The following is a 13,505-nucleotide window of genomic DNA, read 5'->3' on the forward strand; positions in this document are numbered from 1 at the left end:
TTAAAATATTCACGATAATTATCCGTGGATAATAAAATGTTTAAATAAGAACCAGGAAATCTGCATTCTTAACAAAATAGGTATTTTAATACCTTTTTTGTTGCCAAGCAAAATATTTCACTTGTTTCTCTAAATAAATTTTTGACATTTTTATGAGAATATCATTTTTGTATGTGTATTATCAGCTTAAGTATTCAGTTATTTGAATTATCGTAACTTTGTTTGTAAAAGAAATTTGGAGTTTTGTTTCAGAAATCTAATCTGAACGAAAATTGCATACTTATAAAATGCATTTTAGCAAAAACGAACTTGTTGACATGATATTTGTGTTGGGGGAATCTGAAAAGAATTGCCTCTTAGCCTCTCGAATGTATGGGGCGCGCTATCCTGATAGAAGATGTCCAGAAGAAAAATCTTTTAGAAGGTTACTAGCAAGATTTGTGGAGACAGGGAGTGTTTGTTACCCCAAGCAAGATAGAATGAGGCCTGTTACTAATCAGGAGCAAGAGTTAGATGTGTTATTAACGCTAACCGAAGATCCTCACCTAAGTCAGTCAAATATCGGAGAAGCAGTTGGAATAAGTGAAAGATCAGTGCAACGAATTTTAAAAAGAAATAATTTTCATCCATACCACATCCATGAACATCAAGCACTTTTTGATAGGGATATACAAAACCGACTTGAATTTTGTACCTGGAGCAGAAATAAATTATAAAACGACCCCACGTTTTTTAATAATGTCCTATTTACGGATGAGGCAACATTTCATAAAAACGAATCAGTAAATAGACATAACTTTCATTATTATTCATCCGAAAACCCCCATTTTATGCGGCAGATCGACTACCAGCATAGGTGGTCATTAAATGTGTGGGGTGGAATTATTGGAAGCACTATTATCGGTCCCTATTTTTTTAATGGTCATCTCAATGGAGAAATGTACCTTCAATTTTTACAAAATGAACTGCTTGGATACTAGACACCGAATGTGGTTTCAACAGGACGGAGCTCCTCCACATTTTTCTTGAAATGTCACTGAATATTTAAATGTAATCTTTGAAGATAAATGGATTGGAAGGAATGGACCTATTAATTGGCCAGCCACACCTGACCTAACAAAATTAGATTTTTTTTATGGGGTTTTGTAAAAGAAATTGTTTATAGTAGAAATCCACCTAAAACGACAGTAGATATGGAGCAGAGAATACGGGATGCATTTGCTCAAGTAACTCCACAAATGCTACATGAAGTAGAAAGAAGTTTTCAGGAACGTACTAATTTATGTTTTGAACAAAAGGGAGGACATATTGAACACTTCATGTAATAATAATAAAATGATAAATATTTTTAATATGCTTGTTTAATTATTACCGTAAATATTTTAAAAACGACTAAAGATAGCCAATATATTTACATAATAAAAAATGTTCATGTATTAAATCATCATTAAATGGATAAAAAATATACAGGGTGTTCCATTAAAAAAAAGCGAGAAATGGAGTCAAAGTAATTCTCCATTCTTCTAGAATCCTAATTAAGTCCAATATTGACATTGAATTAATATTTCTAGTATTAAGATGAAATTAAATGATGTAATGATTTTTAGTTTTTTTTTTTAAATTATTGCGGTCAAACTGCGCATGACAAAGCAGCCATATTTAGCGCATAGCGGTAGCCTAAGGCGGTCTTAAAAATAAAATAAAAAGAAAGGCATTCCATTTAAAAAACATGCTGCTTATATCGCCCTACTTTTTTGAAGCACCCTGTATACTTCAAAATATTTTCCAGATATGCGCTATCAGGCCCCAACATTTTTTAAAGAGGTTAGAAATTTTTAACCTTATTTTTTTAGGCTTTATGGAAGACCGACGCACTGTTGCAGGACCCTGTAGTTATGAAAAAGGGGATTTTACACGCGTGTAATTTTTTCTACTACCGAAAAATGCATTAAAAAAAACGAAAAACACCAAGTTTTTTTTTACTCGAACGCAGAAAAATAAAAATTGAAACCCCTCGCATAGAACAAAAATATTCAAATTATACATGACACTTGAACACGTGAGTGCCGTACGCTAAAACCTTTCTTCGAAAACGCTTCTCCTATGGCTTTTAACTTTTTAAGTTCTTTTCGTGCCGACTGACGACAAAGAATCTTTTGGCAGCCAGTTATAAATCAATAGGCAATTTAACTTGCAAGAAAGGACTATTGTGCTGACTTGCCGACAAAGTTAACTTATAGGGTCCAGTGACTTTTCGAACTTTGGAATTCATGTATTTCCCGGACGACGGCGCTCTTAGCCGCCCGTCGGTAAGTAATATTCGACAACCCCCACGAAAGTTCCGACCCTTCTGTCTTATACCCTAAAAGTGAGTTTTGCTTGATAAATTGACTTGACTTGGCAAGGAAAGTCTATTATCCTGCTTATAGACCAATTACTCTTCTAATATTGTTAGCGTTAGCTCTTTTATGTTAAAATAAAAAAAAATTCTTACCCCACCAGCAGGGCAAGATCCCAGCTTTTCAACGGGTCTGAGGCAGTATCTAGGAATCGACACCAGCTCCACCTCTTTGTTAGAATATGGTTGCCCCATGCTCGGTACAATATTCCAACAAACTATTGGTGGGGATACCTGCAAAAACATTTTATAAAAAAATAAGGATTTTTTTAAACATGAAAACCAAACAAAAACTAAAGTTTAAATTGTGGAAATTGTAAATACGTTGTTATACAGGGTGTGTCAGAAAGAAGTACGGCTAACATAGTGCCTAAACTATACCGCGTGGAAAAAAATTGATATGACATTGGTTATAGGGTTGACAACGAGTCTACAAATTAAAAATAATTTTACATATACAGGGTGCGTAAAGAGAAAGTAACGGAAAAATATGTAGTTTTTTTAATATAATACCCTGTGAGTTAATTATTTTATTGCTAAATTTTATTATTTTGTGTACTTGTGATGAATTTTACATATAGTGCAGTAAAAACGCGGTCGAAAGACGCTTATTTATCGATTTTTTTTTGAAGGTATAACCAGATCAAATCTTTACTATCTTATTAGGCATGTTTATTGGCATCTGAAATCGAGTTCTACGACATCACTAGGTTGACCCAATTCATATTCAAAAAACCTCAAAAATCGCGGTAATTTTGAAACTCAACTTTTTGCCACATAACTCGCTCTATCTCAAAAATCGCTTTACCTATTAAAATGATTTTTTTTTTATTTTGAAACGCATCTCTTTGCGCACATATTGCAATAAAAAAAACTAAAGTAGTGTTTTTTTTTGTTTATCAAAAAATTTAAAAAATGTACTGGTCACCGTTTATTGAGAGACTTTTTTCAACAATTGAAAAACTCTTTTATTTGAAGGAATTTTACCATACAGTCTGCGAAGAAAATATAGCAGACACGTTAAAAAAGTTTAAAAAAAAACTGCAACCATTTATCTCTAATAGATCTTGAGTTATCGATTTTTCAATTCGGGGTTCCAATCGCAGGAACACTTTCGAGGTTGTCCCGCGGCAACTTTCTACTAACCGCGCGCACTACAAGTACGCTTTACTAGGTATTTATTATATTGAAATTTTTAATTTGAAATACCTATTTATTTGAACAGTTGATACCCCAAAATTTGAAATTCGAAAAATTGGCATGCACAATATTTTTAAATGCGTCTAGTATACAAATAAACCGGCGCGGCATCCCGGCAATCCTGCGCACTCCGTTTCGTTGAGATTAATGGCGAGTCGAAAAAATATAAATGTGCTTTTTTAGTTTTTCAAAGACGCTAGCCCTTGTGAGTTGTTTTTATGACTTCTTGCGTTGTTTTACGAAAATAATATTAAAAATAAGAATCAAAGACGATTAATGTGCATATATAGTATATAGTGAGTAGTTGTGTTTTTTGTTAGTATAATATAGTGAATGAGTGGTTCTAAACATTGAAGAGATGGATGCGAAATGTATTTTTTGTGGCAAATCTGTAGACCAAGGCGATAGTTTGGTAGTTCAGAATCCTACCAAAACCGGCCTGGAGACAATACTTCAGGCAGCAGAAAAAAGAAAGGACACTTGCGGGAAAAAATTAATGGAAATGAAAAAGAAGATTTTGGATGGTAGGATTAAACTTAAATTTCATGTTGCCTGTAGAAAAACCTATACAAGTACCCCAAATATTGAGTGGCTTTTAAGATCAGAGGCTAGCTGCTGCTCTAACTCCAACCAAAATGCCTCCGTTAAAACGAGAAGTCATGGTGCTTTACATTTCAACATTAGACAAATGTGTTTATTCTGTGAGAAGGCAGGGCAGAGAAAGAAGCAAAAATTATGTTCCTGCTCTGGAGGACCACGGATGTGTTCCTGCTCCTCCTACACTACTACAGAACAACTGTACACCTTAAAGCTACTCAGCTATTTATTCAGCTGGGACATATAGTAAGAATAAGCGATATATAGCAATCCAGAACATCGTCGAAAAATTGGGCCCCCAGATTTCCAAAAATCTTTTAATAATGCATTGCCTTACCGGATGTGACACCACCAGTGCATAAAATTGGGAAAAAAACAGCTTTTGAAACATTAAATAAAAATATAAATGTGTTGTCAGAGCTGCATAAAATTCCTTATATTCCTGAGAAGGAAGCAATCGCATATAGTACAAAATATATTCTCCTTTTGTACAAAAATAAAAAGGCCAATATCAAAAACCTGAATGATTTGAGACTGTTCATGGCAACTACGACTAACAAAACAGCTGCGGAGCTTCCTCCAGCTGATGAGGCATTTAAGTAGCATTTGAAAAGGTAGGTAAAAATTTATTAATTACAACATCCGAGCTATTTCATAAAATCGTATATTTCAGGTGCATTTACCAAATGAAAATTTGGTACACTAGCCATTTGGCCGAGCCCGCTTCTGAAGATCCTGGCGATTATGGTTGGAACAATATGGACAACAATTGGACTCCTATATTAACCTGAATAATAATAAAGAACCTGTACCGGAAAATCTTCGAAGTGCTCTATCAATTTGCTGTTCCGACAGAGGCTGCACCACCCGATGTGTTTGTGTAACACATGGCTTGAAATGTTGCTGCCAATGCAAATGCAAATCGTGCAGCAATAAAATGAATTTTGAAAATGAAATATCTGATTCGGAATCGGAAATGTACTAAATTTTGAAAAGTAAAAAACTAATGTAACGAGTGCCTTTTATTTATGGAGAAAAGTTTTACATGCAGCAAGTACATGGGAGCATACCGTTCATAAGAACTACCCTCATTTCGTATACATCACTAACCGGCACGTCAGACAGAAACGTACTACAGTAAACTGAACAGACTGTTACAGTAGTAAAAAGTGCAGTTAAATTAAGTACAGTACAATAAAGTAAAAAGAAGAAATTGTCTGTAACTACAACCCGCGGTGAGGGGAATAAATCCCTTATCAGTTGGCGCGCGATCACTTGCGATTTGAGCTCCGAATTCAACAATCGATAACTAAAAAATCTATTAGAGATAAATGGTTGCAGTTTCTTTTAAAAACTTTTTTAATGTGTCTGCTACATATACTACTATTCTTCGCAGACTATATGGTAAAATTCCTTTAAATAAAAAAGTTTTTCGATTGCTGAAAAAAGTATCTCCATAAACCGTGACCAGCACATTTTTAAAATTTTTTGAATAACAAAAAAAAACACTACCTTAATTTTTTCTATTGCAATATGTGCGCAAAGAAATGCGTTTAAAAATTAAAAAAAAAAACTGTTTTAGTAGCTAGAGCGGTTTTTGAGATAGAGCGAGTTATGTGTCAAAAAGTTGAGTTTCTAAATTATCGCGATTCTTGAAGTTTTTTCAATATATAAAAAATCGGGACACCCTAACGATGTCGTAGAACTCGGTTTCAGATGCCCAGGAATATTCCCAATACTTCAGTATAGGGCTTATCTGGTTATACCTCGAAAAAAAAACGCGAGAATTCAAGCCGGTTTTTACTCCGCTAATAGGTGAAACCTGTAGACCATTACCAAAAAGAATTAATGAACATAAATCTTACATAATTAATTTTAAAGAAGTAACCTTTGAATTTTTTGTTATCTTTCAAAATAGCTTGTCAAACTATTATAAAACCGTGAAGTAATATAAAAAAAAGTATTTAAAGTATTTTCGAGTTAGGAAGGAGTTTTGATAGTATTAGTATTAATTTTACTTTAATTACCTTGATAACGGTAGTAGATATAGCTACCGAAATGTTGGTTCAAATTAGGTATTTTTTAAAAAGTAGGTCTTCTTGTTGTTTTTATCGTTTTTTAATTTTTATATTCACAACAAAGTTAGGTAGGATATTAAAAAAAAAGAAACGAGCTCAGAGATTAATAAATTAAACCTTAGCGCCTAGGTATATAAAAAATCTATTGTACCTCAAGTAAATTATTGTATTTAAAACTGATTGAACTTAAATTAAATTAAGTATATCGAACGGTATCATTACAGATTTGAGTTCATATTTCTTAAATAAGTAAATAAGTCTACTTTCTTCTTCTTTTCAAGTTATATAGAGTGTCTAATATAAATTTACCAATTTACTCAAATAAAATATGGAATAACTTGACTTTTTAAATGGAACATCCTGTTTTTACTTAATGAATAATTTTTTTTAGAAAATACGTCTTATATCTAATTCGCTTTATTTAGACATGTTAAAAAACGAGGCTAATAAAACCTATAATCAAGCATTCTATCAAGATTGCTTAAAAAAAATTGTTTGTATTGTTGACAGACTATCGGCAAAAATACTGATCGGACATTAAAGTAGTTGCATTTAATTAACTGTTTTTTTAAATATCATTAATAATACATATTTTGCATTATAGCTGAAATAAGTTTTAAGGATTAAAATTATTGTATTACTTGCAAATTATGAATTATCCACGGGAAGAACTTGTCGATATAACATATGCTTTAGCGGCTGTTGAACGAAATAACACAGCTATTTGAAAAACTTTAAGAAAAATTTGATAGGGCAAAAAGTGTTACGTATGAGGAACACGAACGGGTACAACCAGCTACGAATGAAGAAAATAAAAAGATGGTAGCTTAAAACGCCCTAAAAAAGTACTAGACAACTTGTTAGAGAAATACTGGTTGGTATTAGTGCAAGTTCCATTACACGAATGCTTTGAAGTGAACATTTTCATCCTTACCAGTTGTTGCATAAGTTACAGCCACAAGATTATGAAAGACGACTTGTCAATGGGCACAAAATATGATGCATCAACCTTGCTTTTTGTAATTTGGTACTTTTTTCCGATTAGGCAACTTTTCATAATAATGGCAGGCACAATTTTCTTTTTTAAGCAATCTAGATCGAATTTTTAAAAACAGATATGTAGTTATGCGCTTTTATTGGCATCGTTTTTTAAAGAATGTAGAATATCTAAAAAAAAAATTAGTTTTAATAAATAAATATCAGAAAAAATAAAGAACAGGGTATTCCATTTAAAAAAATCGAATTACTGCATGTTATTTCAGTAAACTGGTAAGTTTCTATTAGACACTCTGTATAAAAAATAAAGCTGATACCGTAAGCTAACTACAGTAAAAATTTGTTCACTTCTCTTTATTTATTATATAAACATTACTCAAGATCGAGTGCAACAGATAAGAGATTTGGGACTGTTACTTGATTCTAACCTAGGCTTCACTGCACATTTAAATCACATAATCATTTTACATGCACCATTTCGTAATGCACGTTCCATCCAAACTTTCCAGAGGATAAACTATGCTAACAATTCATTTATTTTTCGAATATTAAATCTAAGGAATGAGATACATATCCTTGATTTCTTTCAATCTTTTTCTTTATAAACTAAGTTGCTTGTCAATGAATCTTTGTATCTTTTTTGTCTTTTCTGTTGTTTAATTTTGATTTGTGTTGCTTGAGTTTGTATTTAGTTACTTGCATAATTTCGTATTAATTAGGCTTGACCCGCTAATAAAAGAAATAAATAGAAAATGTAAAAAAGCGAATAGTTTTTGAGAAAATAAGAAAATTGTCTTTTGTTATTCCTAATCTTAGACATAAAGACGTGATTCAAAAATTAAATAGTATCTCAGTTATTAAGGTAAATTTTATGCCATAATAAAAAATCAGAAAAATCTTTAACGAGAAAGAATTTTGTATTTATTTATTGACATTTTTATATTTCAGGTGATTTTTCGAAACCCTATCATTTCTTTGTCTTTAGAGATATGACTCAAACACCCTCGAATGCCTCAATTAATGTATTAACTTTTTTGCAATCGTAAAACACCACTTTTTTTCCTAAAAAATCAATTAATTCAAAAATGCCAGTAAACCATTTAATAATCTAATAGACGCATAATTTCATTAAAAACTTAGTGTTAAGCTTAGCAAGGCATCGAAATGAATGAACCCTATAATAATATCTACAAGGCAAAAATGAAAATATAAATCATTCATTTGCATAATCTAAAAACTTACCAAAGACCCTATTTTATTAATTAAACGCTTTCGCCAGTATAAAATTAATATAAAATTGCCCTTTAAATATATTGTTAAGACACAGAGCCTAACATAAATTAAGGTCAAAAGGGCCGAAAATCTAAATATATAAGCCCTCAATTTTTCATTACTTAACATTTCCAGGAGTTGAATTTTCATTCTCATCTCTCCTTCTTGCCGCGCGCTAATGCCCGTTAATTTATCGGGCCCTTTTGTGATTTATCTCTAGGAAAATTGGGAAAATTTCGCCGGGGAAACCCTTCAGAAATATTTAGGAAAACACTCGGAAAACACGGCCGACTAATTTGGAAAGTTCTAAAATATTTAAGACGCGTAATCCGGTGCTTAAAATACATTTTGGCTGGTGATTCTTGTAATTTTTATAAATAAATTATTGTACTTACCCTGTGTTTTTCTCTAGGCGCGGTATAAAACTTCTTCCCTCTATCTCCGCCATTTTCTCTAGGTAAGTAGTTTCCAAAATTCATCCCTTTCGAGTTCGAATTTAAAGTTGGGGTACTTTGTAAGCTTCTATAATCATTATCAATAAAAAAATTACATTATTGGCTACTCAGTATTAATAAAAAATATTAAATAAGTTAACCAGTAGTTGATATTTCCCAAATAGAGTCAATTATGGCTGGATTCAATATAATCTATGTCTACATACATGGTTCAAGAAATATAGACTCTGAACACGACTTTTCACACATTTATCACTTGCCTGGTAATATTCTCATGACCAGACAAATCCGTAAATACAACTCATTATCATGAAAAGTGGACCCATATCCAACCAATTAAATGAAATTTGCTCAGGTTAACTATATATGTTCACTAAAGTTTTATTAAAGAACCTTAAGCAAAAAATCCCTGCGCTCCATCCACATTATTAACTATATAGACATCAATGAAGAAATCAGTCAAAAATTAGGTACTATCATATTTTACAATTTGCAGATGATACTGTTATAACGCACCATCAATCCTCTACAAGCCTACTTGAAGATACGTAATATTCTAAGTAAATCTCTGAGAAAATATTTCGAATAAAAGAATGAGCTCACGAAGTGAACTATCTTGAAACTAGATATTAATCACAAGTTACTAATAGAAAAAGTTCTACTGAATTATCGAAAAATTAGATAGAGCTTCATTTGATTCACAACCAGTGAATGTTTGTAGCCTTTTTTATGCAACTGAGCATTTTTTAGGCAAAATTGTTTTAAGAAAACTAAAGACTATTCCTCTCTATTGATCGTGGATCTCATAGAGGAATGTTGGAAATTAAAATTGTATTGGAATTGAAATTTATGCAAAAATTAAAGAAACTGGTAGATTAGGATAAGAACATCGCTGATCTAAGTGACTATGCATTAGTTCTTATTAAACTTTTCAAGAATAAAAAAATATTCGCCAAAGTCCCAAAAATATATATCAACTTAGCAGGACTTTGCTGGTATAATTCCAAAGTATAGCATTCATATCTCAGATCAATCATATGAATATAATACAATACTAGAAGCTCATCATGCTAGTGTTAATCATATTTAGAGAACCTTAAGAAAAGAACCTAAGCACCCTTGTCTTACTATAGACTATCAGTCATTTTACAATTTTCTGATGACACTATTATACCGTTATATAAATCCTTTGTTATAAGTAAATTTCTGAGAGAATATCTCTGATAAAAGAATGAATCCACGAGATGAACGATCTTTAAACTAGATGTTAATCACAAGTTACTAATAGAGAAAGTGTTAGTGGATTCAGTTTATCACTAGTTTTTGAATTCCGTCCAATAATCCAGGTTAATATTGAAAAGTTAGATCATTTGGTTCCATAAGTTTAGCTACGTTCAGTGAATGAGTGCAGTCGTTCTTTTATCATATATCAATAATTCGTAGTGGAAGGCTGATAATTTATAAAAAATATTTTGAAATTCTGTATAGAATAGATCCTGTAGGACGTTGCTGCTATAATAACAAACTAGTGTGGAGATCTATTGTAATAATATCTCAAACACATCTCATGAATTAAATGTAAATTGTACTAAATATAACTTCATGAATCATACAATATTGGATACAAGGTCACCACACTGGTGCTAATAAAATTGAAGATTATGGTTCTCCAATTCTCTAAATTTCTCGCAAAGAACCCAAGTAATCTGTTCGCACAATCGACTATCAGTCATTTTACATTTAGCTGAAGACACTTTCATAAACGGTCTATTAATCCTCTAGATGTAAATGTTTGAGAGAATATCTCAGATGAAAGAATGAACCCATGAAACGAGCGATCTTGAAATTGAATGATAATCAGAAGTTAGTAATAGACAAAGTGCTGGTGGATTCAGTTTATCACCAATTTTTGAATTCCGTTCAAGAGTCCAGGTTAACATTATCGAAAAGTTAGATAGAGCTTCATGTGGTTTCATAAGCCTAGACGAGTCCACTGAATATGTGCAGTCATTTTTGTGCAATTTTTAGATAAATATGTTTTGAGAACACTAAGGACTATGCGTTTATATTTATCGTGGATTTCATAGAGTAAATTTAAAAAAATTACGAAGCAAACTGGTAGATTTGGATAAAAACATCGATAACTAAATGCATGGTCATTAGCTTGTTAGCAAACTTCTCAAAAATAAAAAAGTATTTTTCAACTTTCCAAAAAATTTCTGGATAAACTTTAATTTTTTGATGCAGATGACAGCAACATTATATTATATATTATTTGAAGCTACGTCTCCTCAAAAAAAAAAGATGACGAGCTATTGAGAGCAATTAAGGTTATTGAATGCGCGCTTAAATATTTGTATGATTAATATAAAAAAGACCAAAATCAATATTTAAAATCTTTAAAATGGTTTATCGATAATTCAATACTTAAGCAATGAAAAAGTGATTTGAAGTAGAATACTGATGCCTTATTTAGAGGAATTTAAAATTCTATGTAGAATAGACCTGGCGAGACTGGTATGATACGAAACTAGTGTGGTGGTCTATTACATTGATATCTTACGAATTAAAAGCAAATTGTAACTCCTTGAATCATACAATATTAGAAACTCATCATGCTGGTGTAAGCAAAATCGGAGAGCCTTAAGCAACGAACCCAAGTAGTTCGTCCTCACAATGATCTATCATTCGTTCTTCAATTTGCAGATGACATTGCTATAAGGCGTTATCAATCATCCAAATGACTACATAAAGATACGTAATATTCTAAGTAAATCTCTGAAAGAACCCACGAAGCAAACGATCTTAAAACTAGTTAGTTTTTAATCAGGAGTTACTAATAAATAAAGTGCTTTTGAAATCTGTCCAACAGTCCAGGTTAACATTATCGAAAAGCTCTATAAAGCTTCATATGTTTCCATAAGCTTAGTTACGTTCAGTAAATGTATGCAGCTCTTTTTGTACAATTAAGCATTATTTTAGACAAACCGGTTTTAAAACTATGCCTCTATATTATAAAAGTGAACCTCTGTATTAATCGTGGATCTCGTAGAAAAAGCTTTCTAAAAAATGTCTATTACTTGATAAATATTACAATAAATCTTTAAAATATCTGATATAACTTAAAAGTTCAAGAATTGCAAAAAACATCTGCCTTTAAGGCATCTACCAGAATTAAGTTTATTCTCAAAATACCATTGAAATTGTCTCAAAAGAAAAGTAATCCAGAGTTAAATACTGATCGTTTCAAAAGAAATTTTCAAACTCTAATAGTCTGCAGAACTTTGCTATCATAACTCCATACGAGTGTGGTGATTAACTGCATTAATATCATAGAAAATTCTTATGTATTAAAATCTTAATCTTTGAATCTTTCATTATCGTTTTTTTTCCTGGTTTGTTACTAGCAGCACTTTTAAAATTATTATCAAATCTTAATTTTTTTCTGACTTTTAACCGTGTTTTTTTCTTTATTATTGCGCTATTCTTCTTCTTTATCAAATTTATTTTCAATAGTCATCAAAAAGTGTGACTTTCCTTCACTTTCTGGTTTGTTAATAGCACTTCAACGTTATTATTCCATGTTTTTTCATAGGGCATTAGGTGTTTTCCTTTACTGTTGTATTCTTATTTTTCTTCTTCTTTATTAGATTTAGATTCAACTTCAAAATGTTTTTGAGGTTTACTGGCTAGCCTTCTCTCTTCCTGGTGTGCTATTAATACTTTTAAGATTCTTATTAATACGTCACCTTTCTCTTTTTCCCCTTCTTTTCCTAGTTTGTCAATAAAACTTTTAAGGTTCTTGTTTCTCTTTTATAACTCATAACCAGATTTTCTATAAAGTTGCATTTTTCTTTATCTTCTTTATTGGAATTAACTGCAACGTCAAAGTGGGTCTTTAGGTTTATTGGCTATCAAATTGTAACTATTTGTGACTAGTTCAGTCGTAGTTTGTTAATAGAATATTTAAGGTTCTTATCCCATCTTTCTTTATAACTCACAATCTCTTTCTTTTGATAGTTACATTCTTCTTTATCTTCTTCTTTGGAACGAGCTCCAATTTAAGTAGTTGAATCTTTCTGAATTCTTTTTACCAGTTTCTTTTCTTGTCTTTCTGATTTACCATTGACATCTTTAATATTCGCCCATGCCTCTTATGTCTTTCTCTTTATCGTTGCACTCTTCTTCTTTTCCTTCTTCTTTAGTGGATTTCATTTTATCAGTGAAATGCTTTTTTATATGTCGTAGCCATTAACATATCCCTGTGGCTTCTATTATATTCTTTACTGTTATGAGTTGTTCTTTTTCTCCTCCTTTTTCTAGTTCATCATTTTGGCTTTTGCCTTTGAGCACCAAATGCTTTAAGATTTCATCAAAGAAATAAATTTTTAAAGTAACCATTCCTCCTCCAGTTTTCTTCTCTTTCTGATTCATCATTAACACCTTTAGGGTTCAAGTGGTGGCAACCACAAACTACTGATATCAATAGAAGAGGTTGACCAAGTGAAG

The 13,505-nt window shown here is 31.6% G+C and overlaps 1 protein-coding gene across 2 annotated transcripts in view; it reads right to left on the reverse strand.

Annotated features, from left to right (window-relative positions):
- LOC126739476 (discoidin domain-containing receptor 2-like) overlaps positions 1–13,505 on the reverse strand; it is a 305,530-nt gene that overhangs the window by 12,858 nt on the left and 279,167 nt on the right. For both annotated transcript variants that reach the window (XM_050445155.1, XM_050445154.1), the window contains exons 13-14: positions 8,937–9,063; positions 2,495–2,632 (exon numbers count right to left, since the gene is read on the reverse strand). In XM_050445155.1, coding sequence (XP_050301112.1) covers positions 2,495–2,632; positions 8,937–9,063 — 265 coding nt within the window. The remainder of the gene's footprint in view (positions 1–2,494; positions 2,633–8,936; positions 9,064–13,505) is intronic.

This window comes from Anthonomus grandis, chromosome 8 (assembly GCF_022605725.1).
Source record: "Anthonomus grandis grandis chromosome 8, icAntGran1.3, whole genome shotgun sequence".
In the NCBI taxonomy this organism is placed as follows: Eukaryota; Metazoa; Arthropoda; class Insecta; order Coleoptera; family Curculionidae; genus Anthonomus; species Anthonomus grandis.